This window comes from Euwallacea fornicatus, chromosome 30 (genome assembly GCF_040115645.1).
Source record: "Euwallacea fornicatus isolate EFF26 chromosome 30, ASM4011564v1, whole genome shotgun sequence".
Taxonomy (NCBI): domain Eukaryota; kingdom Metazoa; phylum Arthropoda; class Insecta; order Coleoptera; family Curculionidae; genus Euwallacea; species Euwallacea fornicatus.
This window is the reverse complement of record NC_089570.1, coordinates 2,833,542-2,850,659: the sequence shown is the minus strand read 5'-3', so window position 1 is coordinate 2,850,659 and position 17,118 is coordinate 2,833,542. Positions and strand designations below refer to the sequence as shown.

At 35.8% G+C, this 17,118-nt stretch overlaps 1 protein-coding gene across 1 annotated transcript in view; it reads right to left on the bottom strand.

The window, feature by feature from the left end:
- Positions 1-365: 365 nt before the first annotated feature.
- The window catches only part of LOC136347805 (homeotic protein empty spiracles-like), a 34,152-nt gene continuing 17,399 nt past the window's right edge, over positions 366-17,118 (bottom strand). Inside the window, exons 2-3 of the mRNA XM_066298109.1 lie at positions 12,463-12,635; positions 366-2,704 (exon numbers count right to left, since the gene is read on the bottom strand). Coding sequence (XP_066154206.1) covers positions 2,489-2,704; positions 12,463-12,635 — 389 coding nt within the window. The 3' untranslated portion in view covers positions 366-2,488. The remainder of the gene's footprint in view (positions 2,705-12,462; positions 12,636-17,118) is intronic.

Below are 17,118 nucleotides of genomic sequence, written 5' to 3'. Positions count from 1 at the left end.
ATTTTTATAGAAACTAAAATATTCCTCTTAAAACAAATATCTCATCATCATCATTGCAAAAAATTATTGAGCATCAACTTTTAGAAAAAACAGTTCACACATGTCAAATTTTTTTTTTAATACCAAAATCAGTTCTCAACCCAACATTTTTGAAAATTAATGTTCCATTTTTTTAAAGATGTTTCAATAAGTTAAAGAAAACGCTGTAGTATATGTATTTTATTAAATATAATGTATTTAAAAAATTCCACCATAAAACTGAGAAATGGTGGTCTGATCATATCTCACCCATTTTATGTAAATGTATAGATGATATACTCTTCGGGCAGTTAATGCACGTTTCGAAAGAAAAATCAAATGCAAAATTACTAAAAATCACTTTGTATTTTTGTACTCTTTACAAACGTTAACTACTACTTTTATTTATAATAGGTAGTTCGCCTATGTCTACTCGATAAAAACACCATAAAACTGGGCTGAAATTCACATGCCACGAAACTATTCCAGACCATCCTCATTTAACAACCACAACTTCAATGAATATATATACGTTTCTTGGATATTTCAAAACATTGTTCATTCTAAGCTTCTGGATGAAGAATAAATAACATAAAAATAATTTATATTGACACTCATTAGAGCTGTGAAATATGTAAAATGATCTGTAAAAATGCTGACTGAAATTGATCGTAAAATAAAATTTATAGACTTTTTGACAAACATACATCTACGAATATACATATGATACAAGAGATATGTCTCATACATACAGCATACAGTATAAAATAAAATAACAAAAATATTTACAAACATCACAGAAATAAATAATTTAAGCTTCGTTAAATGTCCTACGCTAGTTTTGAAAATCAGAGTTCCCCATATGAACATGCACTCCTACACTCGGCGGGTACCTCTTTATTTACACTTTCTATTTACAAATAAATAAAATTTAATAGGAAAAATAAATATACAATCGTCTTTACACACAGAGAGAATTGCAAAAATTGGCACAGGGAAAACAGACACGTAGTTTGGCGATATTATTGGCACTACAGAAAACTGACCAAAGTATGTTATCACTAAGTAGGGACATCCTCCTCAGCGACCTTCTACTCCCTTTACATCAAGGTGTCCAAAATTACTATCTTATTGTTCATCATTAGTTTGTCTTTATTTGTTCTTGAACAAGAATAATTTGTAGTCACCCTATGTAGTAGATACATGCACCTAGAGACTGTCTAAGTTCCTGAACGTTTTTATATGGCTTCGAGGAAATTCCGAAATTATTATTCGTCAAGAATGTTTTTTTGCCCTTTTACTATTTCAGAAACAGTTGAAGACTCAAGATTCATTGAATAAAGAAATTTAGCGTTTTCGGGAGCGCATACTTTTAAATTAAATACAAGATTCGTATTCTGAAAGAGAAATACTTTAGGTTTGGAATTTTTAATATCCCTACAGACATTGTTTACAGAGCTTCTTCAATTGACCGCAAAGCAGATTTTCGTCCAAATTTCCATTTTGAAATTTTTATTTTCTTGATATTCATTTCTGTTCCCATTTGTCTACTCTTTTTTCTATGGCAACTTTGATGATTTTTTTTTAGTTAATCAAAATCAAACATAAATTAAAATTTTATTATTCAAATTTAGTTCAGTTTAGTCATAAGACTTTATGCCACAACGACATTGCATGAAATTTTTTTGGTTTGTTTTAGTTTTTTTATATTGATTTTAAAATTTGAGAATTTCTAAGATTCGTACTGGAAGTTTAGTTCTTCGAACCTTAACAACACTGTGCAGAGATTTTTTTAAATTTTTTTAGTTAAATACAATTTGAAAATTTTCGATTAAACTATGGAAAATGGGTAAAATTCCATAGTCAATCGTAAAGAATCTTCATAAAGAGCAATGTCCCTTTATTTCTAAGCTTGATAAATCTTGTGGCTCTAACCATTTAGGAGATATTGGTTACCAATTTCAAGCTGCCCGACTTATCCGAGTGTGTAAAATTTTCGTTCGGAAATATTCGCGACTCACATCTCTAGGTACACCCTTGGAACGACTTGTTTTGTAGAGATGTTCAATGGAAAACAAGTTGAATTCTCACAACAGAGAGAATTACATTATTTTATAGTTCCAAAACTCGGTTCTCTGGAGAAAGTCCTAAAAGGCTAAGAACTTCCTGGCAAATAATTCTCGGGATCGATAAATCTGGCAGACTCGGCTATAAACGCTCAGCAAATGGAGCGATCCCGAGGGTAAAATAAAGTTTAACCGGCAACGTTGCCAGATTTGCTAATGCTTTGGGGAAGCGAGCCCGGAATTTGGGGCTGATTAACTGTTGGCTGTTCAGTATCCATCTTAAGTAGACGATTGGGGTGGAGCCCTTGCCGTTTTCCGAGGATTAGAACACAAAGAAGCCATTCCAAGGACATTAACATTATTGCATTTGACATTGTTGGGGAAGTAATAAAAAATGTTATTTTCTACGATTCACTTTCCACATCACTGACACAATCGTCCTCCATGTCCATGTCTATATATTCCCCATACTCATCTGGCGCTTCTTGTTTCCATTTGTTGAGTTGGGCGTTAGTCTGTGATTCCCCACTGGACTTGGTGCCACCTTGACTAGTTTTGGCCTCTTCTTCTTGCTGCATTCGTTTGTGTTTGGTCCGTCGGTTTTGAAACCATACTTTCACCTGAAACAAGATATTTATCTAAGTACTGGACAGTGTTTTTCTTTTAGATGTGGCATATTGTTTGAATTTGTCAAATTATTTATTAGCGCTACCCAATACGAAAGTTCTAGACAGACTTTAAACATTTCATCGCAATTTCCAATTGTCGAATTGTCGTAACGTATCAAACCCTCTCATTTTTTGGCAACTTATTACCCAATTTGTTAAGAAAAAATGAAACCATCAATAAGGAGTCGAAGTTAGCTATGACCGGGATAGTTGCACAAAAAAGTTAAAACAAATTAAGGATTATGTGGGAAGACGACCAATCCTTATTGGTGAGGACGTAAAATGAAAGCCTCAGTCCATTCTTTGGCATTTTGTAATAATAGTTTTGGCTTTTTTGTTTTGTGACAAATCTGTACCTCCGAGTGGTGGCCCTTGAATGCCTCTTCCCATGGATCCGGGGACACCGCTCTGAAGGAGGGACAGAGAGTTAATACACGGAAGGCCAAAGGATGAATGTGGAATAGATGAAATTTTAATTTTGATTTTCATATCAATTCAATCAATACCGGAATATTTGTCGCCTTATTATGGCTGTGATTGCGTATTAACAGATATGCTGTTTTGGCGTGTTCGCAATGATTACAAATCCTCTTAATATTTAAAATAATGATTTTCCAGTGTTAAAACGAATCAAAAGGTTGCAAGGGCCTCAAATACAGTGATATTTCTTCTTTGGTGTCGTACTTTCAATATTTATATAATGGCTTCGTTGTTTCTAATTATAGAAGTCTTCATGTTGATGAAATTTCTTATTCTCCTGCACATAAGTTCTTCTCATATATAAATTCAATTGCCGCGTATCGTACACTATAAATTATGTATTATTTCAACGAACATACTGTTAAAAATTTCAACCAATCAAGAACTATTCATGGCAATGGCCAGCTAATTAATAAGCCACGCACATCATTGTGCCAATAAAATAATGGTCCCTAGAAACTATACGTTTATTATGTTATTTATATGCGCACGTATGCCACTTATTACGAAGAGACCACCCAACCACACCACTTTCCAACCATATATACAGGAAACCGCTTTTCAGGAGGGCTCATTGAAGATTTCCGCGCAATTTAATTCTACCACCCCATGTATGGCGCTAATTAAGAAAATGAATACCTAAAGGGTATCAAAGAACTTGGAGTAGCAAGTTGCCGTTTTTCACGTATTGCATAGATGAAGAAGAGGTAAAGAAAACATAAAAGGATCACATACAAGTGATAAAGCTTCGGCTACACCCACTGAGTCGTTGCAAAAGCAGGAATGATTCACAAACCATTAAGCACTTGACAAATGATTTCGACCCCATACACTTTATTTTGCCTACACACAAATATTAAATCGACAACGTCGATTCCTTTGCTCCTTTTTATTCCCCCCATATCGTTCCAGAGACAATTTGCCTGTATCCGGTGCGCGAGTCATTTGTTATTTTTCCGGGACGCCCAGGGACTCGAATCATATTTCTACAGACAATATAAACATGACGCAGACTTTGCATCCAGTCGGGAAAAGAAATGGCGTCATCATGTTTGACTGGAATCGGTAGATTTTTGCTTCGAGACAAATTGCGCTAGAAATGGGAAAGGCGAGTGGTGGGACCCTAAATATTGGGAAGGAGTTAAATGTTTTGTTGAGATTGACAGCTCGCTTTACAAGACTGTTGAGATATGACATATCTATCACTGTCCATATCTGTCAACGTCCTTTGACAGCTTCGCGAGAGTTGCTTAATGAACGAATGGTGGCCTGCTTTCAAACTATATGACAAAAAGAAACAGGAATGATCTTGTTTTATTAATGTGGCAATGAAATAAGAAGGAGGAATAAATCTACCGTTAAAGAAAAGTCGAGGAATTTACATAAAAATAAAAGTTAATATGAAATACTTGAAAATAACAAACTTCGTTTTTACCACTTCTCCATAATAATACTATAATAGTTTCAAATATTTTCTACATAAAAATCCAGAATATGGACCTCGAACCTACGTCACGCTTGACCTGGATACCAAGATTTGCTTCAAGTGTCTGAATAACCTTTAGTACCAACAAGATGGTGCGCCACCACGTAACAATGGAGACGTACGTATGTACATTGGCCCGCACGTTTACCAAACCTTTCCTCATACTTTCCTCCATTTTGTATAGCGAACTATGAAAAACTTTATGAATTTATTCTTACTGATATTGATAAGTTGCGAGGGAAGATCATCAAAACCTTAAGGACCAAAATAAGTGGAAGGAACTTTTAAGACTGATGCGAAATTTAAGAAGACGCATAGAGCTGTGCTTGCAGATGAAGAGAGGAACCTTCGAGTACCTCTCACAATTTCCTTTAACTATTTGTATCTAATTTTGTTATTTCCCAGACACTCTATCCATCACAAATCATTCCTGAACTTCGAATTGTACACCTTAACTGATCTCGTACCTCCAATAGTTATAAATATCCCATGACTGAACTGTAAAAACGGACACCCTGTACATCACATTACCAGCGTCCCTTTTATCCCCCTTCATGCTCATATTTCATCACTCCCGGCACCCCTGCCCCTGTCGAAAGTTGAAAATTGGGATAATTCGACGACACACTCAATTAACCCAATCGATTCCCATTCCGGGACCCTTCTCCGAACGCCCTACTGCGTCCCTTACCATTTTCTTGTTCGAGGCGCATCAGGGCCGGGATAACATTACGAGACTAATAAAATGATTAACTGATTAAGATCAGGCGTGGGGGCTCGATTATTTTAAGCCCTGGTTTCGTCGTTCATTTGTTTGTGATGATAATTGGAAACGTGTGGTTAAATGGTTTCCCCGCATATTTTAATGGAATGTAAACAGTTCATACGTGCGCCCGCTTCAGATTAATATTTGAATTTTTAATCCGGTCTCGGATAGTCAAATAAAAACCCAATAAAATTTCGACAGGTCGATTTGAATCATGCAGGGGAATTGAACTGGGAAATGGGAATGATTGTTTGGTTCGATGTTGTCTTGTTTGCAACGCACGTTTTCATATTTCCTACTGGGCTGAAAAGTGCAATGGACAAAAAAGTATGAAGATTAACCAAGGAATTAACATTTGAGAAGGTCGCTGGGCTATTGTAATTCTTAAGAAACGTTTAAGGCATTTTTTCTCTAAAATATTAAACAAAATAATATTTTTATGAGTAGGAATACTAGAGATGCCTAAAAAAAATTACAGCTTTTTTAATTAGCCAAGATGGTTTCAAATGGCGCCTTTTGTTAGCTACAATAAAACTAACAGCACTAGCTTGTTTGTCACGTTCGAAAATCCCCGGATACCAAATGACTACGATAAGTTGAAAGACTGAACATATGAAATATAAACTTTAACATTCTCTACCTTTGTTAATATTAACCTTTGGTATACAACAATTGCGCTGTATTTTAATATTTTGATAACAGCAATTTGTCATTGCTCTTGGTGCCTTTGGCGAGAAATCTTTAATTTTAATCAGGAGAAAGGCTTCGATACAACACCGAAGTACATTGGAAAATTTTGCTTTTCCATTAGAAGCCTTACATCACTCACATTCGATGAAATGCTTACTTGAAAAGTCATGTGAACTCTATCATGTACATTTTGGGACGTCATGGGTGACGGCGTTATTAGCTGGAAAAACATTAACAAATTTGACTCCACGTTTAGTAGCAAAAGAACAAAGAATTAAAAAGGCTGAAAGTGACAAAAACATGGCGTTGTAAGCACAAAAAGCCCTAAACCAGAAACTGCAAGAACAATAATCTTAGCTATTGAAATTCAAATAAATCACAAGGAAGAAGAATGTTATTTTGGAAAAGACAGAAGCTTCGGATCTATGAAAAACTGAGAACAAGGATGATAAGACAGAGAAATGTAGCATTTTTTATATGTACAAAAGCTGATGATCAAGCGGGATGTAGATTCATTGTTGATTTACATATGATGTCAAATATTTGACTGATGTCTTGTATGTTTCAGACCTCAGCAGAAATTTGATATCGGCCGTTGCCATTACACCATACGGAGGTGAAGTGGGATTCTTGGGAAATTAGGGTTATTTATTAAAGGACAATTATGGTATTTTGACAAGGCAAATACAAAAAATGAGTTTGTACATAGTAAAACTCACAAAAGACCCTGAATAAATTTTCTCTATATCGGTTGTGTTTGTTAAGACCCAAAGTTTACAAAATTGAATATCGGTAGAAGCAACGAAAAACTTTTGCAATTTTGCAAATCCTCAAATCATGGAAATTTGTAATGGAGCGAAACAAAAATTTTCAGTCAGTCGTGATTGGTTTTTGTAGTCAAAAAACGAAACACCTCTTAATTAATGTTATGCCGAAATTATCTGGTTATTTAAATAAAATCAATATAAGCTAGTGATTATGTAGTTAAATTTGTCAAAGAACAAGTTTATTTGGTTGGGCCTCTTGCCCCACGGATGGGCTCGACCCGTATAAACCTCTAATTAATATTACTATTTTAAGAGTGCTGCAATAAAAAAGGCACCTTTAATAGAAAGTATCGGCATTTTCTTGTATAACAATAATACTCGCATATTTTACCAATTCTTGAGTAACATTAACACTAGAGACAATCTCTAATAAACTATAGAGGACATTCACTCTAGGTCCGCCTGTAATGAACCCGCTATATATAATAATTAGTCAATCATTAATTTGCATACTGGCCACCATTAATGGCTCGTTTTCAATCGTTCTAAACTATAAATTATTAATCGCTAGTAAGTTTGCCTTTTTATTGTCTCGCATTTGTCAGCCATATTTTTCTCTGCAGCAGCACCGACACTCCTACAACCTCCTTTGAATAAAACAACACCTAATTGGATGGTTTTTTCTCTAATTTCTCAGAATGTCTATGGCTGCGGAATTAGTAAGTAGTCCAACTTCTTTGTCATGTTGAGAATTTTTAATGTGGCGAAATTGTTGGTGAGCTATAAAAAGGAGCAACTGTCTGGTTCCCATGATTATAAAGGAGGAATCTATTTATTAGCTTTAATAAAGCCCAATTGTTTCCCTTGTATAAAATCGCCCAACTTCAGTTGGACTTTCAATTCATAGCGGGCCAAGTAAATAACCAATATTTGTCAAAATAATTTCCGAGTGTTTCCCACTTTCTCAAAATTATTGTGGTTAATTTATTCCTCATTCCCGGAAATATAGTATTGCGGGTACTGTTGAAACGCCACCCTCATATTATATTTAACAAGTTATTTCACAGTTCATGTCAATGCAAGCAATATGTAATGCATAATTACTAAGTATTTTTTCTGCATGTAACGTCACGACCACTTTGAAGCCTATTATTAATACCTTTGCCGCTACCTTTCTTCGCAATACTCTCTAATCATTCAAGAACAGTTATATCTATATGGGTAACAGTTGTTGTGCCTTCTAAAGTAGTAATACAGTATACGCATTTACTAGCAAAAATGGAGTCTGCCGGAATTTTTACTTATGTATTCTGTAAATTCTAAAAAAACATAAAAACGTGATGAAAATATATGTAGCGGTAGTGGGTTAACATAAAAAAATACTGCACTTTGATAAAATAAATAGCGAATCATGATAAAAGATTTTTACTAAATTAAAGTAATGGAAAAAATAATTTGACATTATGAAACATGAGCAAAAACCATTTTTGGCTATACCCAAAAATAAATATTTCATTTTTCCAAAACGTCGCCAAAAGCGTGACTATGATTTGAAAGCGAGCAGAGAATCGTTTTCTGTCTCTTTTGGTTGTGTAAAAATAGATATAAATGATGTTTCCGATTAGTTACAGAGGGATTATTTCTATAAATTATAAAAGATGTAACGTCGGTTAAGTTGCGGTAAAGATTAAAATATTTTTTTTGATTTGAAACTTTAAAAAATTTCGACGACTTCCAGAAGTATTCGAAGAAAGCTGAATTTTTTTTCCTTACCTTATAACAGTTGCATTTAAACACAAATTTATTAACAAAATCCTTTTTTCAAATGAAAAAAACCAAAGAGATATGCTACAAATTTGTTACGCTTCGCATCGAAATAGGCAAGTTACTGTGGAATTATATTTATATCCAAATGCTCTTTTTGGATAACCCTGACCTGAACAATCAACTGACTCAAAATGACTTCCTATGCTTTCCTAGGAATTTAACCGAGTTTGCTGCATTTCTAAGCCTAAAAGACGTATTCATGGATCAGATTTTGCTCGGTTAAGGAGGAGCCGATGATTTGTCAGAAATGTTTTCCGGTAGTTATTTGAGACGATAAAAACATTCATTCGCCTGAACGTCTACCAGACCTTTTCCTACTGGATTATTATTTACAGAGAACTATAAAATCCCTCATTTATCAATTTCGCACCTGCCGATGGTAATGAGTTGCGAAAGGAGATCATCACAAATTTAAGAACCAAAATAAGAAAAAAAGACATTCTAAGCATAAAGGTATAGAGCGGAGCCTGAAATTGTTTTTTTAAAGCTGTATTACACATAACCAAAACTCAAAGAAATCAATAATGCAATACTACAGCGTAGTATTAAGTGTTGTTTTGAATTTACTACACAAGAAACCAATGAAAAATTCGCCTAGATGAAAAAGATATGGTGAAAACTGACGCAACTTTGCATGTACTGTTTTAGTTTCTCATTGTCGCCAAACCACATACTTTCCAATGCAGCAAACCATTAAACAGCGTTTAAATAAACTTCAGCACTACCCCACGAAATAAAATAAAGCAAATCTCCGTGGTTGTCGTAAAATGAGGGGATATTTAGGGAGACAATTGTTCAAATAATTCGCCCAATCATGCTCTATTATCCTGGCAAATCCCCCGGGTCTCGTTCGGTCGATAATAGGGGTGCGCGCGCGCATCGCAACTCCTAAGCGATCAACTTACGCCGGGTATATTAGCGCAGCGAAAAAGGGAGCAACGGGCCCCCTTCAACCCTCTGCACACCTTTCGCTTCGGGAACAACAATGGAGCCGCGGATGATCCTCATTGGCGAATGTTCGACGCCATGTTGGAACGTAATGTAACGTAGTGTTTGGTTTACATTTAGCTGATGGCACATCTGCCGTTGATCTAAGCTAGCGGTCTGGATACGCCGAATTGAATTTCTAATTTATTGTGTGCTCTCACTATTATTGCCTTTAGGTAATGGTCCTTTTCAAACCATTATTATATGCGACGAGGAAATGTTATCGGGTTAATTAGCATCGGAGATGAATTGGGAAGCTGCTCTTGAATTGCCAACCTTAAAAAACCCCAAATAAAACTTCCCTTCTTAACGACAGAATAGGGAATTCTAAACCATTTTTATTCTCCGAAAGACTAGTGTCGTACGATTTTTCTGGTAGAACTAAAACTGCTAAAGACTAATACGCCAATAATCTAGTTCGAAAAGTGATGATCAATTGAACTAAGAAATGGGCGATGGGTGAGTCCAACGTTGCGATGTTCAAGGAGTTGGTGTAAGACCCTCAATCATCATTGATCTCAAGCGTCACTACGACCACAGTCGCCAAATCCTTCAGACCAACGACTATAACACCCCTTTCATAATGAAAACATGGAAAAAAATGGGCAGCTCTTCTTTGGCATAGTGCCCGATAAGACAAGAACCGACCGACCACATTTGCGATACCCTTATGAGCCAGAACAGCCCCACCTCGGGTGGTGGGACGGGTCAAATCGGCGTTTCCGGTTACAAAGGCACGACACGTCTGAGAGATCACTAGAAGAAAATGTCTGGCGTTTCCTGCCATACGGTTTTTGGATAATGAAGAATTCAGCGCGCAGGCGTGCGGTGTCAACGAGGTAGTGATGATATTCAATAAAATCACGGGAAGCGCTGGTGACCGAGTACGGGGGGGATTAGAGTCCGCATGGAATCAAATCGGGTGGATTGGGGAGCGACAAAAGGGCACTAGAGGGCTAATTACAGCGCTTCGACGTTCCGTTTCAGTACTATTACCAGATCGTCGATCAATGTACAAATCAATGATAAGTTGTTTTAACAAGTGTAAAACAGTTTTCAACAGTCATTTTGTGCGTTAAGTACAGTTACAGATGCTGTGAGCCTGTTCTGTATTTATGGTATATCCCTTTTATTTGAATACCTCCTTACTCCACCATTCATAATCGCTGAGCCTTCCGGAATAATTGTTCTTAAAAGGTTTTTTGTCGTGTAAATTTCACTCCTAGCGGTCTTATGCAGTATGCAAATATGTACGTACGAATTGAAAAATGATAGCCTCAACGAGGAAGTTGATATAACGCAACAAGTAAACAAATTAGGTGGTTTAGCTTCAGTAAATACTGCGCCGCAGAGGCAAAAATTCCCGAGACGTATTAATTTTCCACTCGGCTAAACTGCATTGAAATAATTTGTTTAAGCATCTTGTGCATAATGGGTGAACTGCACTTGCATTATCTGCACCATCAACGTACTGGTTTGTATCCAAAGCCGGGGGCACAACCCACTCGACGATATCCATCGAGAGGGATACGCGTTTTTTCATAAGCTATTATTCTCAGACTCTTAATTAATATTATTGATAACGTAAAGTGATCAAAATTAAAAATTTAATAACACGTTCTGCCTCTGGTTTAGACTAATAAATTGCCTCAAATTGCTTTGAGGCCTAGGGCGTGTTTCAATTCGAGCTACGGGTTAATTCTACCTTTGGCTCTCTCGGATCGGATGGTTTGCCTTTCGCATTCCGTTCTTCTGTTAAATTAATTTATAATGTCGTTGTCGGGACTAAATAACAGTAATATTAGACGGTTTATTGCTAAAAATCACCGAGATCGATGCAGATGTGAGCAAACAGGACAAATTTACGTCTTGAGGTGGTAGACGCGAGATACTTATCGAGGCTATTATCTGGAATGAAGTATCATATGATAATGAGCAGTTTGGTCTCATTTCTTTAGGGTAATTTTACTTTAGTTTTTTACAACCTTGATTTTTTGTTGCTCCTTATAATTGGAATATATCTCTCAGCAGTACTGAGCATGAGCTGCCAAGTGAGTGTATTGTGCAGTTATATATGAAACATCTGCCTCTTCCGAAAACCGATCAGATCAACTCGACAAGGAAAACCCTCATTATGTTATTATTATGGTATTAACGTATCGGTCCACTATCATCTTTAACAGGTAGAAAAGTGGTAAATTTTGGTACGACGTGGTACGTATGGACTCAATTGAACTCATTATTCTCCAACTGAAGTCAAAGAAAGTTTAACGCTTTTTCCTAGATTTATGTTGTAGAACAGTTATTTATGCAGCTAAGGTGTGAAATGAACTTTTTTTTATGTCGAGACTAGAATTCGCTGATGGTGGAGAAGCCGAGATATTTATTTCCTACAACTATTTGCAGCATGAATGCTGATGACTGACTAATAAAATCTACTATTAGCGCGTGAATTGAATATGTGTCTGTGAAGTCATTTATTTCATGCATTCTATGACATAAAATTTACCCAAGAGCTATAAGTGTTTACCGTACAAATGCGGGAAGTGATATCTTCGTAGGAGGTCGAAAAAGTTTTGTTGGACGCACATCCCCCACGCATCCTGTGCTATTTGAAAAATGTCTGAAGTATTCTGTTGGTGAGTATCTGTGGACATCTCATTTCCTCATTTCTACATGCTACAGTATCTGTAGTTATGAGATTTACCTGAGTTTCCGTAAGCGAAAGAGATTGCGCCAGCTGCTTCCTTTCAGCACCCACAACATAGTGATTCTTTTCGAACGCGTGTTCCAGTTTCAGCAACTGTGAAGGACTGAAGGCAGTTCGTATTCGTTTTGGTTTTCTAAACGGCTGCAGCAAAAACCCGGGTATGTCAGGACCTGAAAAGACCAGATACATTGTAGAATTCAAGGCAATTTTGTCGTGCATTAAATTACAATTTCGATGCACTACCACTATAATCCTACACCCTACCCGGACGTGTCTCGAGTTCGGGTTGGACTTCGAGTTAAAAAACCAGTAATGAAAATTAAAAAAGAGAGGAACGTTTTTGAAAAAAAAATCGACACGTAAGGAAAAATAAATTAATATACATTCAACGTGGTAAAAAAATCTATATTTTGGAGGAGTCTGACTCGACCGACTGCCGCCCGGTGAAAGTGAATGATCGGGACACCCATGTGGGAACACAGGTTTGTCCGTATCACTGTAACAGTGAGTCCCTGGTTTCCTTAAAAAAAACAAATAGATCTAAAGTTAAATATCCGGAAATTACACATGGGAACACGGCCGTCCCTTGTTAACGGGAACATAAACCGAGCACGAAATTCAACGTTCATTAACGACGGAAAATGGCCTGAAGTGTTCACTGCCGCTAAGTGTGTAGCGGAAAAAGCGGTAAGCTGGAACTTGTTTTCATTGCGAAAGCAGTAGTAATTTTTAATATCGGGAAGTTGTGAGAAACTTCACTCTATTCTCTAATGTCGTTTCGTCTTCCGGGTCCAAATATTATTGCGCGGTTTTCCACACATTGCTGCTGGTACCGAACTTCTTCGACGCATTGAAAATCTCAGCTCGTCATGGAAAGTAGACGTTTTTGGTTGACCCGAGTATTGTTAATGGACATACATAATAGTCAAATGCAATACATGAGTGAGGTTATAAATTTAGTACACGCCTAATTATATTTGATATATTGTATAATTTCTTATTTTACTCATGTTAAGCTACTATCACTGTCACAATATTGGTCCGTGACGCGCAGATTGGTTTGGTATTAGTACTGTGCAGACAACGTTTATGATTAAGGTAACAAGTGCAATTACGACCCATTAGCACCCAATATTGACCCAACCTTGCTCCTATAATGAATTGGAAATATCAATGATTACCTAAACCCATACAGGTTTTGCGCAGCGTGCAATTTTTGAGAAGTAAGTACCAAACCTCAATTTGCAGTTAATACAATAATAATAAGGTTCCGAGTCTCGGAAATAAGCTGCCAGGTCCGTTTTCCACATAATGAACACTTATCGAGCGGACGAGAGAGCACAGCTAACTTCACCTCAGTATATCGTAACGATCGCTGGCTAATGATGCGCAAGCACGCAACGCGCTAATTGACTTGTGAAATCGCAACACAGCTCTATTGTGTACGGAGCTTACGTGGGCCGAGCTGTTTTATTGGCCGTCGCGTCGGTCGTGCCATATGTGTTTGGTTAAGGCGCGTATATATTAAACGGCAAGACAAATTTGCCAGACCGCGGTGTTAAATTGTAGCACGTGTTTTAGTTATGTCGACGCCCGAGTCGTTTGTTGGCGTTGTCAGACTGAGAAAAGGTTATTTTTCTTTGAAATGGGGTCACATTTTTTTGACTACATGAGAAGCAGTTATTTTTCGGTTCGGTGAATTTCCTCTTCAATTATCTCCTGGTAATAATATCCAATTCAAATTTGAGTGAACTTAAAATGTAAATATCCTCGACAATAACCTTGCGGGGCCTCAATGGAAACATCCAGGACTTACATCTTCCATTGAAACAATAAACTTTCCCTTAACGGTTTTTTCCTGAACACTTCCAAATCGGCGGGCATTTTTGTCCATAACTTTTTAATCCCAAGGAGAAGTTTCGCTAGTCTGAACACCGATCATTTTCACTTTCGGAAAATTTTCTATTTCTTGAACAGTTTTCGGAACATACTACGCGAGGAACCTGTCCTACAGACAATTTGGTAGCTGGCTGCGCGTATAGCCAGTTCGGCGACAGCTATAAAGCAATGAGTTAAAAACTACACCCTGTACCTTATATGAGGAATTTTCTGACTAACGAATTTGATGAAATGGGCTACAGATAACCATTGTATACCCGCATTTTGCTAAATAAGTGTTTATTAAATAAATGTGTATCGTACTCTCTAACATTATGAAAATCAATTGTACAGGGTGTTTTTTATTGGGTGGTAAAAAATAAAATGGGTGAATCACGAGATTATTTTATGATAAAAACTTCATATAAAGATATGTCTTAAAATGCTTTCATTTTGATTTCTAGGATGTTTAAGTTTCTTTTTTTTAATTTTCATTAGTTTTTCTGTTATTTGTAACGTTTAGTATTACAAACAAACTGAAATAACAATTATTTAAAATACTCCGCAGAACGTTACTTTTTTCGTGGTCGCTCTTAATATTTTATATCAGAATTTTTTTACGACAGTTTTAGATTTTATTCATCAACTTCATTTGATACCTTTTGCCTTTTATTATTTTTTGTACCTCTTCAGTTTTTATCTTAAGAACAACAAGTTAAGAAATATTTGCAAAAATGGAAATTACTAATTTGGATTATAATCAAAGTAATTACTGAAAATTTCCCCTTCCTACTAAAATACAAGATTCCACCGTCTCATGGAGTCTGATGGATTGCCGAACTTATAAAAAATTCCGGGTGTGTTTCTAATAATTTCACAAGAATTTACAATTCTATTCTTTAACTGTTCAGTGTTTACTGGTATGGAATATACTGAAGTTTTTATATGTCCTCACGCAAAAAAATCTAAAGTATTTAGGTCAGGTAACCGAGGAGAACAAGATTGAAGAATTTTATTAAAGTTTTATCATATTCGTATGTCAATCGGGGTTAATATGGTTACATATTTTTGCAAATTTATTTAAAACTATTATTCTGAATAAAAAAAACTGAGGAGGCAAAATAATTAATAAAAGACGTACAGGATTAAATGAAGTCAATGAGTAAAATCTAAAATTGTCATAAAAAAAAGTTCTGATGTAAAATATTGAATGGGATTACGAAAGAAGTAGAGTATTTTAGTAGAGTGTTTAAAATAATTGTTATTACAGTTTGTTTTTAATGGTAAAATTATTGTTACTACCAATTTTTACTTAAATATCTTTACAAATAACAGAGTAATAAATGAAGATGAAAAAATGAAATGAAATTTCAACATTCTGTAAATCAAAATGGAGGTAATTTAAGACACGTCTTTATATGAAACCATTATCTTAAAATAAGGTTATGATTCACCTATTAAATTTTTTATCATTCGCTAAGAAACGCCCTGTATTTTAACAGTGAAAATCCAGTCGTTATGTACGTTTAAGTTGCTGTAAAACAAATTGTATCCATTTGTTCCAAATCATTTTTCTAAATATTAGTTATTAATCATATGTATTAATTATTAATATGTGACGATTAATAATTATTAACTAATTACATTAATTACTTAATATTATTCAGCAACCCAGTAATAAGTAAATAATTTTTGTAGCGTGGCTTTAATCATTATTTTTACTGTGGTGCGCAAAAATAAGAATAGAAGTAGACGAAATATGCACCATTTTTTGTTCGTGACCAATAGTGATAACCTACGTATCTCCGTCTATGTAGCGGAACAGATTACAACTACCTACTAAGTAGTGTCACCATTGTCCGGTAAGCTATATAAGTAAATTAATTACATCAACCATAAGCTACCGTACGCCATTCCTTTAAAGATCAATTAAGAAAATATCAATGCATAAGAAAACGAATTAGGAAATCAACCCACGCCAGCTAACCCAACACAATACAAAGTCAATAAGATACACAATAAAAATCAAATGGTGACGGCTGCTCGTTAGATTTTATCGTTAATCTATTCTTTAGCGTTGGCTCGGAGCCCTAACTGGCTTATGATTGACTCTCGAATTAATTTAATAATAGGCTCTAACAATGCCCTTAATCTAGTTTCACGCCCCTTAAAAAAGGGCCGTTTGTTACCAGCTCGCCAGACCGTGAATATGACATTCAAAAAGTAAGAGAGAGGTTTTGTGTGAGTGTGTGCGATCCGTTTTTTATCCACCTATTGTTTGCAAGTTTTAAGTTGGTAGGGCGTTACTGCGAAATTGTTACTACTCTTCACTGACTCTTTTGAAATTACTAAGTCATGTCGTTGATGGTGTCAATCATCTTTATGCCGTATCTCGGAAACCATTGTAAACCAGTTTATGAAGGAAAATTTTATTTTAGTAATAACATTAATTACTATTAAACTTACCTTTAACTTGAAGGACAGAGTCCGCACCATATTTAACCGTTAACACTCCATGGTGTCGGTGGGTGCATTCAGGGGTTTGCAGCGAAGGAGCGATCAACATTGATTTCGCGCAATTCATTTCGTTTGCCTGTTTAATTTGATAAGTTATTCTGATCTTGTAAAATTTTAAAACTCAAATTTCCACCTTTACTGTGTAATACGCTGTGTCACTCGAAGTCGGCACTACGCTGTCCCGAGAATCCAACCAATATGACGTTTGTCAAGATGTCTTTCATAATATTTGACTTCAGTTAATCAATGATTTAAACT